The sequence below is a fragment of the Lepidochelys kempii genome, chromosome 17 (genome assembly GCF_965140265.1).
Source record: "Lepidochelys kempii isolate rLepKem1 chromosome 17, rLepKem1.hap2, whole genome shotgun sequence".
Classification (NCBI taxonomy): Eukaryota; Metazoa; Chordata; order Testudines; family Cheloniidae; genus Lepidochelys; species Lepidochelys kempii.
Genome location: NC_133272.1, coordinates 1,003,689 through 1,027,408, shown reverse-complemented (window position 1 = coordinate 1,027,408; position 23,720 = coordinate 1,003,689). Strand labels below are relative to the sequence as shown.

The following is a 23,720-nucleotide window of genomic DNA, read 5'->3' as shown; positions in this document are numbered from 1 at the left end:
CTGGATAACATGGATCACTTCTGCTATCTCAGCTCCGTTCTCACCAGCTCACTTAACCTCGATAGGGAACTTGATGCTAGAATTGGGAAAGCTTCTGTCACTTTTGGCAAACTTACCTCACGTGTTTGGAACAACAAGTTGCTAACCATGAACACAAAGGTGTCTATCAGGCTTTTGTCATCCATGCCGCCCTCTACGGCTGTGAAAGCTGGGTCACGTACTCCAAGCAGGAGCGGAGATTGATCAGCTTCCACCTCTGCTGTCTCAGAAAAGATTCTTGGAGTTACTTGGGACCAATGGATCACTAACAATGAGATCATTGAGAGCTCCAGCCTGTAGACTATACTGGATGCTCACAGGCTTCGCTGGCTGGGACACATGGAGTGCATGCCTCAAGATCGTCTGCCGAAGGCTGTGCTCTCTGGTCAACTCAAGAACCGCCTACATCGCAGAGGAAGGCCAAAGCACCGCTACAGCGACACGGTCAAGCAAGCTCTCAGGAAATTCAGAATTCCCCCTGGCAACTGAGAGAACCCTGTCCACAACCACTCAGTCTGGAGAAGCCGGGTCAAGGCTGATACATTCACCGCAGAGAGCTATCGGAGAGCCCAAGCTGAGGCCCGCAGGCAAGCCAGGAAGCAAAGTGTGCTCCAACCTCCTTCTGGTGAGTGGACCTGTAGCTACTGTGGGAAGGTCTGCTGCTCACGCATCAGGCTCTTTTCCCATACCATTGCTAAGCACCACTGACAGACTGGCTCTGCTGCGTCTCCTTTCATCTGTCAAGATGTGGGATGGTCACACCAATTTTGGGGATTCCTCCCCCCCCCCAGCACTGGTGCATTCACAGGAAGCAGGATTGGTTGGTGTTTTCTTTGGGGGGCAGTGGGAGGACAGCTGCTTGTCTTTGGTGGTGTGCCTGGGCTCTAGGGTTATGATCCTACCCACTGCAGCCTTCTGGCATTTGCAGAGAATCTCATGCACTGTGAAGGCCAGCCTTGGCTAGCCCAGTGCTTGTTCTCAGGGTGGTGTAAGAGCTGGACTTGCATTAGATGATGAGTTAGTGTGGTTCCAGGTGGGGAGCATGGGGTGTGAGTGTAAATCAGACTCGGGAGACAACTGCCCAGAGCCCCTAGGGCATTGTTCCAGAAATGTCATCTTGAGGGCTGTGTTGGAATGCCCAGAGCTTTTCAAAGGGTCATTTCCTTTGTCTTTAATATATTAATCTCTTAGGTTTATGTAGTGCCTTCCATCTGGGAGGATCCCAAAGTGCTTTTGGGGCTGTACATACAGGGGGCTCACCCACCACTTAGATGCAGCCATCTCCTGGATGGACAACTTAGGACAGGAAGTGAAGGAAAATCTAGTATCTAATTAAACATGGGGGATGAATTCCAGGGAAGCTGAATGTAGTTTCTTGAACTGGACTATGGCCAGGACATTGGGGCTCTCACTCTTACTGTGGGAAAGGTTTCATGAGAGTGAGCATTAATGTCCCAGAGTGGTCACATCCTCAGAAAAAGCTGGCACCCCCTGCTGTCACACTGGGGCAAGGTTCAGCACAGCCTCGCAGATAAGAGCGCCCCCTATTGAAGTGCCAACCTCCACTGAATGGTGGTCTCCCATCCAGGTACTAAACTCGTTTGCATCTACTTAGAACATGAGATGTGGCAAAAACAAGGTTTCAGGCCTTCCTCTCAATTTTCCTCATTTTCTTGATTTTTCTTACCCCCTTCCCACCTCTTTGAAATAGTTTTATCTCCTCTGAAAATCCACAGAGTCTGCGCCATCCCGAGCCCAGGCCTTTCCGTGATCCCTGCAGGAATGGGGTCTGTGTGTCTGTGGGTTAGGGCTCTTGTGCCTAGCTGAGATCCGCAGCCTGCCATGGCTTTGGAGGTTCAGCTTAATGTCCCTTCTCTTTTTCTGATGCATTATTATGGATTTTTAGTTAGTCAGTCAGTCAGTCATGGAGAACATGTCTGTGTTCAGAGGGCAGATGGGGAGAGGAATCTCTTAGTCACTGGTCCCCTCTGCTGTGGCTGATACGGCTGGCATGAGCACCGCCTGGTATCTCTGGGTCGGATGTTTGCATTAGCTGTAACACAAGCGTTGCCTGGCTTTTGCCAGGTTCTTCCATGGTGCTTTGCATTACACTTCTTCCTTGGTGCGCTGAGAGGCAGGTGGGCTCTGCAGCTAGGACTGAGTGAGCCAGCAGTGTGCTAAGGCAGTGGGGCTATTGCAGCATGATTGGCCTGGCCTTAAGCATGGAGCCATGTGGAAAGATTAAAATGGCCTTCACCATCCTCCTCCCCTCTCCCTCTGGATAGGGCCTTCACCTCCCCTGCTGCTGAGTCTGACCCCTGACCAGACAGCTTCATGGTATGTGCCCTCTTTACACTTTCTCAGTGGGGACTGGGGCATGGGGGTGAAGCCACCAAAAAGGGCAGAGAAATAATTTTGAGGGCTCAGGTTGCCAGTAATGAAATGCTAAAATGCCTGTTCCCCAGCTGCCACCTGCCATGACTGACTAGATTGGAGAGTGGGACAGCATCTGCCTTGCCCTGCCAAGTGTAACCCATGCCTGGCCAGCTCCCTGCCGCTCTCACAGCCTCAGAAATGGGTTCTGACTGGGTGTAGATGCACTGATGGGATTTTCTCTGCCCTGAGGCAACTCTGTTGGGAAGAGTTGTGGTCATGTGGCATCTACTTGAGTAACAGCTTCATTTAAAAAGAAAAGGAGTACTTGTGGCACCTTAGAGACTAACCAATTTATTAGAGCATAAGCTTTCGTGAGCTACAGCTCACTTCATCAGATGCATATCGTGGAAACTGCAGCAGACTTTATATATACACAGAGAATATGAACCAATACCTCCTCCCACCCCACTGTCCTGCTGGTAATAGCTTATCTAAAGTGATCATCAGGTGGGCCATTTCCAGCACAAATCCAGGTTTTCTCACCCTCCACCCCCCCACACAAATTCACTCTCCTGCTGGTGATAGCCCATCCAAAGTGACAACTCTTTACACAATGTGCATGACAATCAAGTTGGGCAATTCAAATTGCCCAACTTGATTGTCATGCACATTGTGTAAAGAGTTGTCACTTTGGATGGGCTATCACCAGCAGGAGAGTGAATTTGTGTGGGGGGGTGGAGGGTGAGAAAACCTGGATTTGTGCTGGAAATGGCCCACCTGATGATCACTTTAGATAAGCTATTACCAGCAGGACAGTGGGGTGGGAGGAGGTATTGGTTCATATTCTCTGTGTATATATAAAGTCTGCTGCAGTTTCCACGATATGCATCTGATGAAGTGAGCTGTAGCTCACGAAAGCTTATGCTCTAATAAATTGGTTAGTCTCTTAGGTGCCACAAGTACTCCTTTTCTTTTTGCGAATACAGACTAACAGGGCTGTTACTCTGAAAGCTTCATTTAAGCCCTCTTGACTGAGCTGTTGTGTGACTTGTGAACTACTGGGAGGAGCCCTGTCCTCAGCTCTGAGGTGAACGTGCCAGCCAGGATGGAGATCTAACATGCAGCTAATTATCATTTTAGCACTTTGGAATTCTCCCCTCATTCAGGAGGAATTAGGAAGACTGAGTGGGAGCTTCTGAGCCCTGAGTGCTGGCTCTGCAGGCAGGGTTTCTGCATGCTATGTGGCACCCAATGGGCAGTGGTTGCCAGGAGCTTGGGGGAGTCTCTGCCTTGCCATGTCCCTGTTTGGAGCCATGCTGATTCCTCCTCTCCTACTAGGGGTAGCTGGCTTGGGGGAAAGGAGCATGCTGGGTGCTTGGCTTTCCCCCTGCAGTCTCCCCCAGCCCATGCACTAGGGCAAGGAGGGCAGGAGTTTTCCTTGTCTCTCAGAGTGGGTTCAGGGTGAGGGGCACCCGAGCGTTCCTGGCCTGCTGTCCCCACCATAAGCTGATGTTCTCTGCTTGTCTCCTCAGAGTGCCTCTCGGAGGACTGTCGCTCAGTGCTCCAGGAACAGGCCACGGCGCTGGGACTCTGCATGTTTGCCCTGCTGGTGAGGCGCTGCACCAGCTTACTGAAGGCATCTGTCGGAGGTATGGGAGCTATCTGCACAGTGCTGGGTAGTGCTGGTAGCCTGCCTAACAACACAATGCTGCAGTTGATTCCTGTGTCATGCTAGCTCATGTACTCCCTGCCCTAGCCCAGCCCTGCTTCCCAGGCTGGCTCACTGCCTGCTCCATCACACACCACCTCTTGTCTCTTGAGGCCTCTGGGTTTTGTCCTAGTTTTCAGACAATTCCTCCCTCCTCCATCCCTGGGCTCTTTCTCCCTTTGACTCCAGGCATTTCCAGGACTTCAGCGTGGGGCTGCCCGAGCTGGAGAGCCCACGATATATATTGGGGGTGAGACACCACGACCCTTAGCCTTTTCATCCATCCTGCTACATGACAGGCTTTCTGGTGCCTCCAGACAACTCCTGGAAGTCAGGATTCCTAGGTTCTGTTCCTGGCTCTGCCATTGACTTGCTGCGTGGGCTTGAGCAGGTCACGACCACTCTGTAAAATGGGGTGATGCTGTATCCCATCCTTCCCTTGGGCCCGTCACTGCGCCGGGGGTGTGAGTGGGGATGAAGCACTCTCTGTGCACCTCCAGAGTGAGGTACTCAGTGGCCTTTGCGTGCGCACACCCCCCCAAGAGGGAGGGATCCAGCCAGTCTTCCTCAGGAATGGGGGACTGCAGTGGGCCTGGCCCAGCTTTTCTTTTTTGTCTCTGCAGCTTGGCCCCAGGAAGCAGAGCAGGCCGAGGAGGATGATATCAAGGTCTCCGCCTTGCCCCAGGATCTGAAGGAGCTCCTCCCCAGCGTGAAAGTCTGGTCGGACTGGATGCTCGGCCATTCGGACACCTGGAACCCCCCTCCCACCTCCCTCGAGCTGCCCAAACAGTATGTGAGCTCTTCCTGCTCTTCCAGCGCGGGCCCACCTCTGCGGGCTCCTTGCCGGTGCCCCTTGTTCCTTTTCTGCCCCTCACGGAGGTGGTCCGCTCTGTCTCCCAGCACCACTGCCTGAGCAGAGGGTATCGCTCACTGCCCTGTGCGTGGAGAAAGGGGTTAGTGACAGAGGGATCTTCCCTAGCAGTGAGAGCTGCAGGCTGGAAGTGGGGTGTATGTGGTTCAGGGTGGTGGCAGGCATCCCAAGGGCACAGCATTAACCCTTGTGAATAGCTCCCCTTCGTTCCCTAGTGTGTCAGGGAAGGATGGGCCAGATTTCTAGCTTACACATGGGATCTCTCTCCATTTCCTGGGGTGCATCTCCCCGGGGCCTTTGCCAGCCAGCCAGCTGTTTGTCTGTGAGAGTGGAATCCGCTCCCAGCTCGCTGCTTGTATTCTCTTCACCTGTGAGAAGGAGCTGGACAAACCCCAGGCAGCCTGGGCCAGGCCTTGAGCAGCTCGCTGTGCTTGGAACCCCTTTCTCCTGGTTTGAACGCAATTTCCTCTGGCCCAGCCAGTCACAAAGGGTTAATTTGCTAAGCTGGCTAATTCCAGACCATTAGTCCGTAATGCGGACTAGGCAATTTGCATATTTTTGGACAGAAAATCATGAGAAGGGGCCAAGTATGGAGTGTGCGAAGCAGCATCTGAGCATGCTCCGTGACTGCTTTCCCGCAGGATTTTCCATCTGCCTCCGGTACTCTGGATCCAGAGCCTGAAATCACGTCTTACTGTTAATCCAAAGGAGCCAGAACCCAGGGTGATGGGAAGGCGCATTAAGAGTAATCCAGCAAAGTGGCTTAACCATTAATGGGTCCCTGCTCCAATGCGTCAGGTCCAGTCCCGCTCTCCTGTTTTATTGCCTCCACTCCAGTTCTTTTTCATTTGGCTGAGGAAATGGAAATCTCACACAGGAAGTGCTGGGCCTCATTTTGTGGAGATGGAGTCTGTTTTCTGTTTGTCGGCTGCTCGATGTGGGACCGTTGCCTGCTCATGTGAACTGTTGCCCATCTTTGGGCAGGAACTCAAACTCGGAGTTGTCATGTGAGCACGCTTGCACCAATCCGGAGCTCCCTTTGCGCTGCCTATGCAGGGAGCTGCTGAGCCATCAGCAACGGGCTTGCCTCGAGATGGAATTTCTGATTGGGTTCATGCAGCCAGCGCTCAGCATGTTCCAGGGAGGAGCCACCTCCTCCCTTGTTTGGGGTGCACACTGAGATCTGCCTCAGCTGCCTCCGGCTGCTGGGAGCCAGTCTGGCCCCCTGACAGGGTTAGGAGCACGTGCAAGCTCCCCCTTTCCCATCAAGAAGGGAGAAGGTGAGGGTTACAACCCAGCCCCTATCAGAGACTGTGGCCCATGGTTCCATCAAGTGCCAAGGAGCAGCTGGAGATGCAGGTCCCGGGTGATAGGAGGTAGCTGGGTGTGGGTCATAATGTACTTCGAGCAGCTGCTCTGCTCAGAGCTCCAGAGTTGGGAAGTCAACGAGCTTCACCATTTGGTGAAGGCTCAGTAGGCCCAGCCACTTCCCTGCCTTGCTCTCTTCATGCTGTGCCTGGGCCTACCCCTCCTCCCACTGTTCAGATCCTTTCCCTACAATGGCTAGAGCCTGTTCTTCCCCATTGCCCACTCTCTGACAGACCCCCTCAGATATGGTGAGCTGTAGTTTACATGGCATGTCTCTGGTTTTTTTTGGGGTGTACCAAGATGTTCTTTTAGCACAACAGTTCTTTGCCTGTTTCCCACCACTCTTGTGTACCTCTGTGTGATGGAGGCCATGACCGCTAGAAATGGAGCCCCCGGCTGGACATGTGCCTCTCCAGGGAAGAAGAGAAGAGGTGGCAGGAGAACCAGCTCAGCCCTGCCAGGTGACCTTCTCCCTTCACTTCCCCAGTCTCAGCATGTCTCCCGTGTAGGGTGGACAGGAGTCATGATGACTGGCTTAGCATTCCTGCTTTGTACTGACGCAGGCCTGCACTCTGGTTCTGGGGCTATTTACTAACCAGGAGAGCCATCAAGTCCAGGGGCCTTGACAGGAACTATTTGAAGATGTTCTAAAAGTAAATCATGGGTCAGAGCATAAGGGAATGCCTTGGGCCAGGCCTGGGACCCAAGGGTAGGTGACCTTGGAGAGGGAGAGAAAGTGTAAATGCTAAGGGCCGAGCTTGACTCTGAGGCTGGACGATGAGGAGGTGCAATGTTCCCAACTCCATGCGCCCTACAGCTGTGAGTTCTCCATCCATGACATACTCTGCTCCCTCCACATTCCCTTCCAGGCCTTGTCCTGAGAGGCTGGGTTGGAATAGCTGGGAGCAGCCCTTCTAGCGCTACTTCGCCATTCCCTTGAGTGCCACCTCTGGGGACTGGAGCAGATCAAAGGGACTGAATCGAAATTGAAACATAGGAGCATGCTGTGGGGATCCAGTGCATCTCTGTGTCTCTAGAAATCTCACCGGGTCTCCAGAAAGCCCACCTCCAGCACAACGTCTCATCCCGGGGCTGGAGCTGGGGCCAGTGGTGACACAGCAGCTCATCCCGGGGCCAAGGCCAGGCCCGGCACCAGCACAGTGGCTCATCCCGGGGCCAAGGCCAGGCCCGGCACCAGCACAGTGGCTCATCCCGGGGCCAAGGCCAGGCCCGGCACCATGGCTCATCCCGGGGCCAAGGCCAGGCCCGGCACCATGGCTCATCCCGGGGCCAAGGCCAGGCCCGGCACCAGCACAGTGGCTCATCCCGGGGCCAAGGCCAGGCCCGGCACCAGCACAGTGGCTCATCCCGGGGCCAAGGCCAGGCCCGGCACCATGGGTCATCCCGGGGCCAAGGCCAGGCCCGGCACCAGCACAGTGGCTCATCCCGGGGCCAGGCCCAGCACCAGCACAGTGGCTCATCCCGGGGCCAAGGCCAGGCCCGGCACCATGGGTCATCCCGGGGCCAAGGCCAGGCCCGGCACCATGGCTCATCCCGGGGCCAAGGCCAGGCCCGGCACCATGGCTCATCCCGGGGCCAAGGCCAGGCCCGGCACCATGGCTCATCCCGGGGCCAAGGCCAGGCCCGGCACCATGGCTCATCCCGGGGCCAAGGCCAGGCCCGGCACCATGGCTCATCCCGGGGCCAAGGCCAGGCCCGGCACCATGGCTCATCCCGGGGCCAAGGCCAGGCCCGGCACCATGGCTCATCCCGGGGCCCAGGCCAGGCCCGGCACCAGCACAGTGGCTCATCCCGGGGCCCAGGCCAGGCCCGGCACCAGCACAGTGGCTCATCCCGGGGCCAAGGCCAGGCCCGGCACCATGGCTCATCCCGGGGCCAAGGCCAGGCCCGGCACCATGGCTCATCCCGGGGCCAAGGCCAGGCCCAGGCCCAGCACCAGCACCGTGGCTCATCCTGGGGCCAAGGCCAGGCCCAGCACCATGGCTCATCCTGGGGCCAAGGCCAGGCCCAGCACCATGGCTCATCCCGGGGCCAAGGCCAGGCCCTGCACCGGCACCATGGCTCATCCCGGGGCCGGGGCCAAGGCCAGGCCCTGCACCGGCACCATGGCTCATCCCGGGGCCGGGGCCAAGGCCAGGCCCTGCACCGGCACCATGGCTCATCCCGGGGGCCAGACGCAGTATCAGCAGCAACACAGCAGCCCATCCTAGCTCATCCCGGGGCCTGGGCTATTGAGGAGGCTTGTCAAGGCTCATTGCAGAGTCTGGGGCCTAGGCCGGTGGGCCTGCCCATCCCAAGGCCTCCGCTCATGCTGTATTCTCCACATTCGTGATTCCTAGTTCTCCACAAATGACAGAGTCAGGGGACTTTGAGAACGTCTAAACTCAGCCCAGCTGTGGCAGTTGGTTTATTGCTTTCAGCTGGTACTTGAACCCGGGTCCTGGTCTTGGAGTCTTTCCCAGGTTTAATCCCTGGAGTTTTCTCTGCAGCTGTATGACACTGCACTGACCCCGAATGAGGATAGGAAAATAGAACCAGTGCCAAGCCAGAGTCTCTTTTTCATTTGGAGTCTGGCTGTCTGCCCATGACCAGGGTTACATAATGGGAAACATAGCTGGGGCTCTGGAGAGCCCGCGTTTCACCACGCTGCCCAGACCTTCGCATTCTGATGCTATATATCTTCCTAATTGTAGCTCAGATGCATTTATCACACTGCTGGATTTGAGTCCTTACAATAAAAAACACCAAATTCCTCAGCTTGCTGCTTTCCCTGTTGGACAGAGATGCAGGAAAAGGTGTGAGAGGTAAATGCTGCGCTCCGCTCCAGCACATGGCACTGGGGACTCAGAGAGCAGCATCTCAGGGGTGTCCTCTCCCTGACAAGTGCTTGGGAACATGCGTAGAGCATGAACCCCAGCATTCAGAGGGTGTCCTCTCCACATCCAAACGGGCTCAGGGCCCCTGTGTGATGCGAATGGTGGGCTGCACCCTTCCCAAGATCCATACTCTTGATTCTAGGCTGCTTTGAGCTGACCCCCACCCATAACAGTCTGATTGGTGTTGGACCACAGAGGTTTTGGGGAAGATACAGGCAATGTATAGCCCTCTTTGGAACTGTGTGTGTGAGAGTGGGGGGGCATGGGTGACATTCCTTCTCCTTCACCTCTCTAGGGGAGGTGCCTTCCATGGTTGCCATGTTGTGGCACAGTTCCTGGGTAATAGCAGGGCTTCCTGTTGATGGCACAACCACATCTTGGGTATCTCTGCTTGGATTCTAGAGAGCAGCAAAGTATTAGTGTGGTGGCTTCCTTGTCTAGAGGGGTTTGGCGAGTGAAGAGTGTGACTCACGCGCGGGCTGGAAAGAGGGTGTGTCTCTGAATACCGGGTACGTTCCCCTCCACACACAGCGTACCAAAGAGTAGGTTGTGTGACCCAGCTGTGAAAGGCAATAACACCACAACACAACTTCCTCGTACATAACATCTTTCTCCTAAACTGCCCCCCAAGTTCCTCATGGAGAGTAGCTGGAGGGGGGAGGGGTGGACGAGACACAGGCAAAGGAAAAGAGAGAGCGAGAGTTGACGAGGCAGAGATGTTCCTTATGCACACGCTGATGGCAAGAGACAGATTCGCAGGCCAAGGCGGAGAGTTTCGGTGTGAGGCTGATGCTGAAGCTGCAGACACTGGAGCAAAGGGGAGATGGGGGAGCCAGGGCTGCATGGCAGGAAGCTGCTCCTGCCTTTGAGGCAGTGGCTGAGGAAGTTGACACCGGTGGGCAGGGAAGAGCACAAATTCCCATGTGATCTCAGAGATCTGCTCGCTGCTTCTCATTGCACCGTCAGGAATGTGCCATTAAGTAGAGAAGCCCCTGACTATTCAGTGTGTTGCAGGGGTGGCCAGTGGGAATCTGCTTTCCTGCTAGGCTGGGAATTGGGGCCTCTGAGCTTGCTATAGGCTGCATGCAGCCATTTAAAGTGGTGCATTTTAACCAACTATTAAATTAAACCCAAATGCTTTGAAAAAATTCTAGAGCCTACTTTATAGGAGCATGGAAGAGCCTGTCAGGCTGCCCTCATCACACAGGGCCTGCTGAGCAGTGTCAGCTCCCACTGAGGGGTACAGCCCCAGCCCAACCCGTGAATACAGGTACTGAGACGCTGGTAGGGATTGCTAAGGGCTGAATTGAAAGTCCCTTTCTTAGGTCTTGTCTCCTTTAGTGAATGTTCATCCTGGAACGGTCCCTATCAAGCTGTCCAAAGAAGGGCCGTCACATCAGCAGGGTCAGTGGCTGGGAAGAAGGAAGGTAGAGTCAAGCTAGAGAAGAGCCAAAGATCAAGCATTTGAGCCCCATAGGGTTCCTGGGGGAGGGGTCGTGGAGCAGTCCCTGTACCATTAGCTCAGGAAGAGCAGGAGCCTCTTGGAGAGGTGCCCTGTAGGTGTGGAGGCAGGTCCATGTGGCTGGAATGATTTACAGTGTCGGTAGCTGCCCCGAGATGGAGGCAAACGTGGAGGAAGCCTTTGGCTGCATGGAGCAGATAGCAGCACATAGCTCCATGTGTCGTTGCTGGGAATGGGGAGATAAGAGCTGGGGGTGAGCGGCCGTCTCTGGGTAAGGGGTGGTTAAAAAAGGTGAAAGGGGTGAGGTGGGAAAGGTGCAAGAGGCCAGGGAGTCGTGTGGGATGGAGAAGGTGCTGCTGTCAGTGGGAAGAGGCTGAGTCTAGAGGGGATTGTCTGATCCCAGATGGGCTCTCTGCAGCTTCACAGACGTGCCCCTCGGGAGCTCCAGGGTCATTTCTCCCCACTGGGAGCTGGGTCCTGGGGAGAGAGTTGAGAGGTTCCTGTTGGATTTTCTGACTGACAGAGTTGAGGGAAGGGCCAAGGGCTCCACCCCAGAACTGTGAGGTAAGTTCTTCATCTCAGAGCATCTTTCTAATGGGTCTGTTACGGGGTGGGCGAGACTCTGTGGCCTGCAGTGTGCAGGTCGGATGAGATGATCAGGATGGTCCCTTCTGGCCTTAAAGTTGTGAGGGTGGCTCTAGTTGGGGCTTGTGCAGGGTTTGATGTGGGGGATTCTCTAGCCTGGGACACGCCGGAGGCCAGACTAGATGGTGAGAACAGGCCCTGCTGGCCTTAACACCTGTGAATCTAGCTCTGAGACCCTCAGGAGTTTATGCCCTTTCCAGATGCTCTACGTCTCCACGAGTTACCTGCTGTAGCTGTCCGCTTGAGAGAGCCCAGGTGAAGGGGACGTCCCTTCTGTGACTGCAAGGGCCCTTCGGTGCCCTCTCAGTGGCTGTGGCCCTGCAATTAGGGGCAGGGTTCGTGAGTGGCTCTTAGGAGGAGCTCATACTTCACATGCCTACAGAGGAATTACTTTTATTCTGGTTTCCCCTGGGTGAAAATGGGGCTTGGAGGCAAGGAGGAATCCTGGTGGGACTTTGATGCACAGATGTGGAGAGCCTGGTGCCTTCTTGGATTGAGCTGTCTCAGCCTCCTGATTTGGGCTGGTTTCCTCTGGCTGCCTTCTCTGGAGCTTGCTTGCCTACTGCGTTCGGCCTCTTTGAGCTCTGCTCACCCCAGGAGCAGAAAGGCCCAAGTGGTTTGCCATCTGTCCTGTGACTCGGGAGCACACTGCAGGGTTTCTCACACTGCACTCTCTGGGTTTGTTGTGCAGCTGTGGAGTTTGAATGTGAGTGTTTAAACAAGCTGGTATTACTCAGGAAATGGCCACCTCCACACGCTTGGAACATGGGGTCATTGTACTTGCATGAATCACCAGGCAGCCTGCTCCCCCTGTGAAGATGGTGGCTTATGTGAAAGCACTTCACAGCTTTGGTCCTGTCCAGGGGGAACTCAGTGAGTGTCGGGCTGTGCTTACCACACAGAGTTGTTAGCAAGAGCTGCCTGTTTCTGCCGCGCTTAATGTTCGGGGCATTTGCCTCTGGAAGCAGTAGCCCCAGCTGTTGCTGTGATTGCACAGGTCCAGCCCTAGCCCTTGTCATGGAGGTTCGTTTGGCCCCTGGGTACCCTTGTCCATGCACATGAGCTGGGTCCGCTCCATCCCCTGGCTGGGCTGCGCTCATGCTGACAGCTACATTCGGCCTGCGTTCTGAGACAGCAAAAAGTAAGCTAACGCTTTGTTTTTCCCTGTCCTTGGTGATGTAAATGTGTCTGTGGGGAAGTGAATGAACCCCACTTGTGGGGAGAGACCTTGGGCTAACCCTCTCTTGGCTTCCTCCATTAGAAGCACAGAGAGCTTCGTTCTGTTTACCTCGGAACTGTGCGCTCCAGGGCTCGATGTCAGCAATTCTGCAGAGCCCTCTGCAAAGGCTCCACAAAGAGGCCTGTTACAACTCAGATATTGTGTACGTACAGCACATGCTGATGGTTGGATCTCTGAGCATCTGTGCACAGAAATGCCCTGAGTCAGAACAATCCAATCAAGGTGACACAAGCCAGGCATACCTAGAAACCGCCACTGGACCCTGGGGGCTGAAGGAGAAAGCACCTGGCTGGGTTCCGAGGGTTGCACGTCCCTCCATTGTCCCCATAGAGGGCAGTCTCCTAAGGGCTCAGGCAATGAACTTCCTGATTCTTTGGCCATCAGCTGGACCTGGTGCTGGGTGTGTGGAGCCTGGAGAACTACCTAATCCTGTAGTGATGTTCATGCAGACACACAGGAAGGAGGCCGCTGCACAAGATTCTGTCAGATGCACTCCCAGCTAAATCCCCATCATTGTGTGTCACAGCAGGAAACCAGGGCGAAAACAGCAAAGGAAAAGCACTTCTTGCTCCATCCTTATTGCCAACGTCCCATGCATACACAGGTTTATCACACCTAATGGATGCAGCCCAGCCCCTGCTCTGAATTACACAGCAGCCGTGTTGATAGCTCATGACAAAATTGCCCCGACCGTCAGCTTGATTGAGGGGACCGTAGAGTGGAAATCTGACACGTAAAATGGAAAGGGCAGATCTGCTGAGCCATTGTGAAGCTGTGGGGAGCAGGGAGGATGCTGCAAAGGTCTAGGGGGCCCTGTACTGGAATAGGGGGCTGGAAGGGTAAACTCCTCATCAGTGGGGCTGGAGAACTAGTGACTACAGGGGGAGGCTTCTGTGCAGAGCTGCTAAGCCTGCAGGAGGGGAATGCCCCAGTGCTGCCACTTGCAAGATTAGAGAGCTCTCTTACATGCAGTAATGTGAATGATGTGACCATTTGTGTGGCCTGGTGATGGCATTGGACACTGAGCCTGTTGAGGAGCAAAGGCCACGAATGTCAGGTCAGGAGTGTTTTTTTCTGCAGCGTGTTGATATACCTCCGCCTTCCGCTCCCAAACAGAAGTGCTCCCTGCCATGTGACCAGTCCTCCTCACCAACTGGCATGGAGCACTTCCTGCTGTGTCCCGCTTTCCCTCCTCGGCCATAGATCTGTGCCACTAGCACCCTGTGTCTTCCATGTCCCCTTACCCCTGCTGGAAAGGGAGCACTCCCTGTCTGTGTCCCCTGCTGATGCCTGAAACTTTTGCACCTCCTTTCATTCTGCAGGTGTTCTCGCTGCTGATCCGGGTGTGGAGCAGCCCGCTCAGTCTGAGGGCCACGAGTGCTATGTGACCAGACCCATGCAGCAAAGTCAAGTCCCCAGCAGGGCACTGGGGGAGGGCTGAGTATGTCAACCCCTGCGTGTCTCCCATGGGCAGAGCTCACGTTGGAGGTGGCCCAGAGCAGCCCTGTCACATCCGGTGCTTGTCTCTGCAGCCTGGGCTGAAGGATAAACTATCAGAGCTGTGGGGCAGCGGATCATTCCTCTTATTATTTTCTTCTTTGCAGAGAGGGGTCGTGGAAAGTTCAGTTCCTTTTAACCCACACAGCTCTGTTTATTTTCCAGCTGGTAGCACAAATGCAGTGTTTCCCATTACATCACAAGGGCCTCGGACAGACCCCTCCGAAAACCGTGTTGCAACTGTTTATTTTTTTCCATATTTAAACAGTTCTGACAGCCAGACCTGGCTGAGCCAAGTGATGGAGCTTTGTGAATGAGCCCAGCTCCTGGTGTCTGTGCACAGAGGGCTTCGAAGGCCCTCTTCTCTGCAACATGTTTGCCGGGGCCTGCTCAGGGATGTGGGCGACTCTGTGTTACACGTGTGCTGATTATGTGCTGGGCTTTGATTAATGGCAGCTCATTCCGTCCAGCTCCCAGGACGCTCTTGAAAACAAGATGTTTCATTTCAGTGCACTTTCCTGGTACATTGATTGCCATAAATAAACGAGTGCAGACTCTGTTCACCTGGAGCAATTCATGGAGCAGGGGGCCTGCTCCAGCCCCTTGGCTGCCTCTGGCTGTGGAGAGTCACATCCCCCCGGCATTGGTCTCTGTCCTGCACCTCACAGTTCATCAAGGTGGCACAGATGGGCACGGCACAAGACTGCTGTCTGGGACCCGAAGGCATAGGGATCCCAGCACAGCAGGCCCCAGAAGTAGCTCAGTCTGCTGCTTTCCCTTTCCCATCGCCCTGCACTTCTACCTCGATCTAAAATCCCTCCTTTCTCTCCGGAAAAAATCCTTGTGTGAAACAATTAACAAGTAGCAGTTGGTTGCGAGCTTGTAGCTGTGCTGTTGGTCTGCTGCCCAAATGTGTCACAGGCCCTCTGTGCACATATTCTGCCTCCATGCCCCACCTCGACCCTCGGGGCCCTGGGCTCCAGCTGCCCTCAGAGAAGAGCAGAGTCTACAGCCAGCTGCTGAAGCTGCTCAAGGCGCTGTGTTGACACACTGGGCTCTGTATGTCCCTGGTGCTCGAAAAAGGTGACACGCCACACAGGCAGCTTTGCAGATCACTCCAAAGTGTTGAAATTGTGACCAGAAATGAAACACGGTGTAACATCTAGTGACTGGCATTTTAAGACAAAGCCCCTGCGGTCCCGCATGGCCACAGCATGTGATGGCAGATAGCAGCCTGGGCTCTGTGAGACACAGATAGGGCCCTGGGGACATTAGCTTCCAGGAGGGGCTGGAGAAAGTCGGCTGCGTCCCAGGGCTGGAGCTGTGGCTGCAGTAGAGTAGAGAGCCGTCCTCGGGCTGCCCAGCAGGTGACTTCCCCCTTCCCAGGCATAACATGGAGCATTACTCCTCTCTGGAGTGAGCTGGATTATTTTCAGCATCACCTGGGGCTTTGGGTGGGGCAGATGCTTCCCCGCGTCTCCGTACCAGGTTGGGCTTGCAGGGGTGGGCTGTACAATGTGTGTGTGTGAGGGGGGTGGATTCTGGGAGCTTCCTGGTCCACAGTAGAGAAGTAAGGGGAGCTCTTGACTGTCCTCATCTGCAGAAAGGAGAGGGCTTGTGTTAGCAAGTGCTGGGCTCACCGATTGGGGTAAAACCCTCTGTCCAGTTGGGAGCCCATGTGGCTGGACTCCTACCCTGAAGGGTATGTTGGTAGCTACTCTGTGCTGGGAGGTGCATCTTGCCTCATCTCACTTCCCTAATATTTGGTGTGATGATGCAGAGAACATGCCATAATTGATCATATCTCTTCCCCTCATTCTCCCAGGGTCTCAGTGGACGTGTGGGCGACACTAGCCGACTTCTGTAACATACTGACCACAGTGAATCAGTCAGAGGTGCCGTTGTACAAGGACCCCGATGATGACCTTTCCCTGCTCAGCCTGGAAGAGGATCGGCTCCTTTCAGGCTTCGTCCCCCTGCTGGTCGCCCCCCAGGAGCCCTGCTACGTAGAGAAAACCTCGGACAAGGTCAGCACTAGGCTAAACATCCCCCCTTGATTCCTCCAGACTTTTATTCTTGGGAAGTTTTCTGTGCAAACGGAACACGATTAAGTCATTGAGAAGGGTGTTAAGGGAAAATATCGACCTTTTAGCCGCTGACATCCAGCTCTGTGTCATGAAAACCCCTCTCGACTTCCTCTGGTGTGTGTGTGCTCGCTGGCATGTTGTATATACGATCATTTCCTCACTTGTTTAAATAGTGCAGCTTGTGTTGGCAGCACTCTCACTCCACTCCAAATGGTTTGCATCATGCTTAAAGCACCCTCCCCCTCCCCCGGCCACAAAACTCTGTGCTAGGAAAGCAGCCAGGGCTTTTTTCCCTCTCTAAAGAGGAGAGTGATAAATAGGTGACTAGAGAGAAGCAGACACCATGTGTTAACGTACAAAAGGCTTTTAGGAATATAAAGCATTCCCCGCTGCCCGCTCTCTATTTTCCTTTCTTTGCTCTAGGAGCCTGGTCTAGCCTGAACTTTCCTCGGCTGTTGGTTTTTAGAATAATGAAATCAGCTCCCTTGTTGTTGTGGGGCTTAGGTTCCATTCCGTGCCACCGCCCAGCCAGGGGGGATGTGGGTGCCTGCACTTGCCATATGCACTCCTGCTGGGGATGGAGAGGGGAGAGTGACACTGGGGCTGCAGACCACACAGGGCAGGGCGGGAATGAGGGTGGAGCTTGTCAGTCCCCTGCGTGTGTTGCCTGGGTGAGCCCTTCGGGGCAGCATCCCAGACCTGGAGCTGTCACTCTCCCAGGAGGATGTTGTGGTGTTTCCCTGAGCAGAGAGGACTGTAGGAAGAGAAGTGGAGCTGCTGGGACTAGTTTCCACTGTGAGCAGTCTGTAAGATAAGTGGGTAAGCTGGGGCTGGCCGGAGATGTGCATTTCTAGGTGTCACTTCTCCAGGTCCTGTTCCTGAACTGACTGAGAAATCTGGGACCCTCGTGAGAAGGGGAACCTGAGAGGTGCTACTTGCGGTTTCACTTCCCTGTCTGCCCTACTGCCGCTTGTAACGTTGTACTGGGGCAGAGAGGAGAATACAGTCACTGTCCCTGTTTCAAGAAGCACCTCGCTCCAGGAAGGGACCATCAGAAGAGGGGCTTTAGGGGCATGTTCCTGCAGTTTAAAATAGCAACCCTGCAGTCACTATTTCTTTCCCCCAGGGAAGCTGGCTTGTGTTGGTGGCCTTGCAGACTAGCTTGGGCTTGGTTCTTCTGGGCCACGCTGGGCGGGAGAAGACAGTCTGACTCTGGCCATATAGTCAGCACTGATGACAGGCCCAAAGCTAACATGTGCACCTGTAGTCCCAGCATCCCAATCCTAGCATCGAACCCATGATAGAAATGGCAGACAGCGTGCTCTGGCCAGAGAGCACAATGTGACTGCTGTGTCAGCATTCCCTGGGCTTTGCCATTTCCCACTGTGCACCAGAGGCATTCAGAGTATCCTCCCCAAATACTGACATGCTCAAAGCATTGTCCCTTAGCCCTCAGTGAGCTGCAGAGCAGCCACAGAGCTGAGGTTTTCTCCCTTCTTGGTCCCCAGTGGGGGATGTAAGAGAACTGTGGAAAGGGGGTGGGGGGGTTGCATGTGTCTCCCACAGTGAAGCAACATCCACCCAAACATCATGGGTTTTCTAGGTTGTTGGTAGAGAATGTGAAACTGCCCTTCTCAGTACTGAATTCTCACACCTTGGTGCTTAGGAAACGTCTCTTTGTTTCCTTTGCAGCCAGTTCTTCACAACCCCCTGTTTCATTCACACAGGTGCTAAACACATTGCCGTGTTCCCCAGACTCTGCATATGACAGTGATCTTATCTAAATATAGCAAATACCTAGGAAGAGAGAGACATTTGGATTTTAGCCCCTCTCTGATAATACCTGAGATTGGACTGCAAGTCTTTGGGGCAGGGTCTGTGTTTTTATCTTAAATAATAAATTCTGAGCATTGTGATTGCCAGTTCTTCTGTTCGTTCCCTCAGTCCCATTCTATGGTAGAGTGCTGCAGTCCATCAGAGCCTCTTCACAGCCAGCGTTTCTCAGTGGGTCACTGGACATTTGGCCTCCATCTTGCTGTGGATGAACAAGTTCCATCAACAAGCTCCTTTCATTGCTGGGAGTTTCTGCGGTGGGGTTCATGCTGGAGCCAGCATGATGTTTAGATTTTTCTGTCTTCTCATGCGCTACCCCTGTGATTGTCACCTTTTCCCCAGCTCAAGCTCCCCCGTAAGTGTTAGTTCTGAGCTGAGTATTACATGGGGGTGTTTTAATTGGTGTGTGTTGGGTGATTACCTGCTGAAACACACACTTGTATGCAGGACTTATGCGGTGGAATACAGTGATGCATACCGATCAACTGCAGTCTACATAACCAGGAAATTGAGACTTCATACTGTGCCTTCAGGTTTACAGACTATGGGCATCTTGTCAAGGCCTGTCCCCCTTTCACTGGGAGCTGGTCCCATGCCCCTACTATCCGGCTCTTACCTAGCTTTGCTCCCCAGAGCAAGTGCTGAGTTTGATGGTGTGGTGAAGGGAGGGTGCTGGCAGAGGGGAAGGTAAAGAATGCGGATTTCATCTGTGCCTGCATGGTGCTGTTGGTGGGGGCTTCCCATGGCGAACACTTGGATTGACTGAAAACAGAGCAAGGCCTGATTAGAGTCCATCTGCTCTGTGCACTAGGTGCATTCTCCCAGGGGTCTCGGGCATCGGATGGTTTCTTCCATGCTCATTGGCCATTGATTGCAGGAGGGCTCCTGTGGAGTTGGTGGTAAGGCTGTGACTGGGATGTGGAACTCCCAGGTGGGGAGAATGGCAGGGAGGTCTCCTGTGTGGCAATTCTAGAGACTTGTTTGGATGCGCGTCATCACTCAGTGAGCGTCCATTCCTACTGACTCTGCATAGGCTGGGGGCACACAGGGAGAGATCTAGCAGCTCTGCCTGTCCTTTAAATTTGAAACACTGTACAGCACATGCACCTGTGTGCCTAAGCTGGTACCTGAGGAGCAGATCCTGTGTGAGCCCCTGCCAGGGAGGTGTGGAAGACAAAGTGTTAATGTCCCTTCCCACAATAAATTTCTGTGAAGGGGGGGTCCTGAAACCTCAGCCCCTTTCTCGCCTACCCCAGCCCTGACACATGTTAATAAAAGGTTTTTAAATCCCAATTAAAAGGCAACAGCCCCAGCTCACTGGGGTCCGGGGCCCTGTGTCCTGGGGAAGGCCCTTCACAAATGTGGTTTTTGCATTTTCACGTTTTTGGCTGGTGAATAAGATTGAAGAGAAATGCTCCTTCCCCTGATAACAATACAGTGAGACGCAGGATCAGCAGTGTGTGGATTAAAACCAGACGGTGAATGATTAATACACTTGCTTATGGGGCTAGTCACTACGACTCCCTCCACTGAAACAAAAAGGAGCCTTTCTCTGTGCACGTGTTCATAGGAACATGCTCTTTGTATGTGTGTGGTGAACTCTTTCCCCACTGGCAAGACCCCAAGTGATCTGCCTCCGGCATGGTCCTGGAAAGGAGGCGAATCCCTGCCATGTGTCTCTGAATGAGACAGTCCAGTCTAGGGATTGGCCCATGCAAGGTGGGGCGTCACTCTTGCAGCTATGGGGGCCCATTTAGTTTTTCACACTTGCCATCTTCCGTACTTGACGAACCCTCAGCTGCCTGCTATGTGTATGGTCACCTGCTGGGGGAACAGTCAAACAATTGATTCCAAACCTGGTTCCATTAAGGGCCTTTGTTTCTCTTTGAAAAGTACAAGCCTCTTTTCTGTGATTCCAGGCCAGATATGTTTTCTGAACTGTTAATCTCTCTCTAGTCTGGCTCATATGTTCTGGATTTCCATAACTGCTGGCCACTGCATTGGCCTCTCAGGAGCTCTCTTTGTTGGGCTTGGGCTAACGTTAACCCATTTAGCTAGCAGAGCATTGAGATGCTTATTAGCAAGATGCAGTTTTCTAAAGACTTTCAGCTCATTTTTTGTGTGAAGTAGAGTATCTTTCTGCCCAGAAAGAGAGCCACGGAGAAGGGCCAGAGGAATAGCCTTGGAATGCCTCATGAAAATCTACGTCCTGTCCTTCCTAAGATGACAGATCTGTGGCTAATCACCTGAAAGCCTCCTGGGGCAGAGGCAAAGACATTTACCTTCCTGAGAGTGGCTCTGAAGTTTGTTGTTCTGAGCTAAAAAAATGCAGCTGGGGGAAGCCTAGCAGGAGGAAGTTCCCATGGGGTAGTTGGTAGAGCAATGTGGGTAATGAGTATAAAGGCTTTGGGCTCAATTAGGTCACTCATATGTTGAGCAGCACCTTACTCCACGAGTAATCTCATTGCTTGCGGTAGGGCTTCTTTCAGAGGAAGGTGCTGCCCAGCAGGAGTAAGGGTGGCAGAATTGGGCCCTCTGCGAGAGGCAGCCTCATCCCAAACAGGAAAGAGAACCCTGAGGCAAAGTGATGTGCCTGCTTCCCAGCACCCTCCTGTGCATGTCCCCAAGGCACTGTGTCTGTGCCAAGCCACATTGGAACGCTTGCTCAGCCCATCAGAGCAAGGGGCTTTCAGTTCCCTTCAGTGGGGAGGAGGGAAGCAGTGAGAGCCCTAGAGTGAAAGAGTCCAAGGAGGAGTCACCTTTGAAGAACTCCTTTCATCTCTGTCTGCCTTGCTTTCCAAACAAGCATTGACAGAGCCCTGCCACACTGAGCCTTGCCACAAGCAGCTACGTGGCAGCAGCTGGCAGCCCGTAGGCTATGGAATTAAACACTGAAACACTTGCAGACCAGTAACTAAACTCCACCTTGACCTCGTCCTTCCCTTTCATGTGGTATCTTTGGATTGTAAAAGGCATTGATGGTGAGTTACAACCAACGTCAGAAGCTGATGTCACTGGTAATAGACAAAAAACCGGGTTTCACCCACTGAGAAGGTAACATGGAGCGTGTTGCCTGGCATGAACTTTTGTTCTTATTTGCGTTTCCTTTGAACCTGATGTGCCAGTGATTGTCTAGACACCCCCTGAGTCACTCGGGCATTCTGAATTTGCCAGGCATCGTTGACATCCTTTGTTTGTGATAGGAGGTCTCAAGATCCATCCGTCTCCCCGGCCCAGTATGGCAGATGGAGGACACGCTGACCTCTGACCTATGCTTGTGGTCAGTGTTTTATAGAACAGGGCATGCTGGAGTGCCTAGTGACCCTTGGTGCCCTTAGCCAGACTCTGCATGGCTGCGTACCAGAGGGATTCTGACCAGCTTTCATTTCATCTGGCCTGCTCGTTGCTGCTTAAACAGAGCAACATATGAGCATATTTTTAAAACTCTGTTTTATTGTGGCTGAAGATAAAGGTAGCTTGGTGCAAACAAGCTGTAGTCTTGCATGAGGACACTAAATGCAGCCCTGGAGAAATCTGCAATGTGGAATAATAGTTCAAGCTCTTAAAAAAAGAAAAAAAGGGGGGGGGGGAGGCAAAAAAAATCCTGCCATAAATCTAGTGAGTGGAATCAGGGGGAAATGATCCCATCTGGAAAACTCCAGGGCTGGTGCTGCTGAAGGCTTACGGAGCGATGCAGATCGCAAAGAGAAAACCCTGCAGTCTGAGGATGACAGGCTCCTTAATTGATGTCCATTGCAACTGGTACTCTGCCAGTTTATGTTGGCCATGTTCCAGCGTGCTGTAATTTTGGAGCCAGGTGTGAAGCGTTTCTGTTCCGTCTTGTTCCCAAGTACCTACAGAAGCCTCACACACCTCTCTTGAGGCTGCAGCCATGTAGGAAACAGCTGTACAGGTATAGGTGGAAGGAAATGTCACAGCTGGGTTGGGAATGCTTCCCCCACACCTTGCCTGAGGCCTGGGTTTGAGAGGAGGGGGCACTCCCCTCTGGCTACACCAGGCTAAGGGAATGTGGGCACTGTCATAGAGGCTGGCTGGCTGTTGATCAGACACTCTCAATAGCCATGGGAGTCTGGGAGAGACACAGGTCAGCAGTCCCACAGCAAAAGACATTCCTCCATGACATGCATTAGCCAGCGGAATAGCAAATTCTAGCAGCAGGGATTCCTGGAGGGTAAGGCCAGAAGGGACCACTGGGATAATGTGTTCTGCCCTCCCGTCAAACAGGCTGTGGGACTCCCTAAATTAATTCCTGTTTGAAATAGAGCAGATCTTTTAGGAAAAAAAAAACATCCAATCTTGATTTTAAAATTATCAATGAGGGAGAATCTACCATGACGCTTGGTAAATTGGTCCAGTTGTCAAATACCCTCACTTAGGGTGAATAAAAATAAACTTTTAAAAACATTTAAAAAAAAACAGATTTTTTTATTTAAATTAAATCCATTTTCTTTTTAAAAATAAACCTTTTGAAAATGACATTTGAAAAAACCTAAACTTACTATAATCTATTAAAATAATTTTAATTAAATAAAACAAATTAAGCAGTGCATATTTGTAGCCGAGGTTTCAAAGAAAGTCAGACCACTGAGCTGATGTAAGTCTCTGGCTAAGCTGGAAATCAGAGTTTGTTGAGGTGCCAATTCTACAAGTGCAGAGAGAATATCTACCTCATTTTGGTTTATTCAACTACTTTATTTCAATGACTAGTTCATTCAAAGCCCAGGAATGGGTTGGGAGTTGAAAAAGCCAGAAAGCTGGTTTTCCTTTCCCAATCTGTGAATAAAAATGTCAGGTGAGAGGATGAGAACTAGTAAGTCTAAAATCGTGAAAGGCATGGGACTAGAAACAGTCAGTTCACTTAACTACAGGTAAATAGTTCCTTTGGTTAATAAAATCTGTTAGTTTTAAATGCAAAGTAAGTTTTGACAAACTATTTTTTTCTTATGTCTCCTGCACATTTAAAGTAGTTTTATGTAACTATTTAAAAAATGCTGGTTTTGTGCATTTGAATGCAACTGTACAATTGAATTCTAATTTCCATCCAAATAATTGTGTCACAAGTCATAAGTAAAAAAATGAGTCACCATCTCGTAAATAGGAAATGCATCATTCACCATATTCTAACATAATAAAAAAAGTAAAATTAAAGAATAAAGATTTTCCTGCCTGCTGATTTTAAAATCAGTGATTTGTCACTTTGATTTAAATCAATCCACCCTGACCTCTCTGTTAACAATTTGCACAATTCTTATTTGTCTGAATTTGTCTAGCTTCAGTTTCCAGCCATTAGATCTTTGTCTGGTAGTTCTGTTCCCCAAATAGGTACTTGCAGACTATGAACATGTCATCCCTTAACCTTCTCCTAGTTAAATGGAATAGATTGACCTTCTGTCACTGGGCAAGTCTATGCTACAGCGGCACAGCTGCATTGCTGTAGCCCATTTGGTGAAGATGTGCTCTGCCAACGGGAGAGTGCTCTGCCGTTGACATAATTACTCCACCATGGCAAGAAGTGGCTCTCCCGCCAATGTAGCACCAGTATGGACAGTGCGAAGCTTGTGTTGCTCAGGGGGAGGGGTCCTTTCACACCCCTGAGCGATGTAAGTTAGATAGATTTAAGTAGTAGTGTAGACCTGCCTGCTCTCAGGCATGTTCCAATCCGTTAATCATTTTCAT

The 23,720-nt window shown here is 52.6% G+C and overlaps 1 protein-coding gene across 5 annotated transcripts in view; it reads left to right on the top strand.

Annotated features, from left to right (window-relative positions):
• SMG6 (SMG6 nonsense mediated mRNA decay factor) overlaps positions 1–23,720 on the top strand; it is a 165,325-nt gene that overhangs the window by 82,990 nt on the left and 58,615 nt on the right. For all 5 annotated transcript variants that reach the window (XM_073315355.1, XM_073315354.1, XM_073315350.1 and 2 more), the window contains 3 exons: positions 3,948–4,064; positions 4,747–4,912; positions 15,929–16,130. In XM_073315355.1, coding sequence (XP_073171456.1) covers positions 3,948–4,064; positions 4,747–4,912; positions 15,929–16,130 — 485 coding nt within the window. The remainder of the gene's footprint in view (positions 1–3,947; positions 4,065–4,746; positions 4,913–15,928; positions 16,131–23,720) is intronic.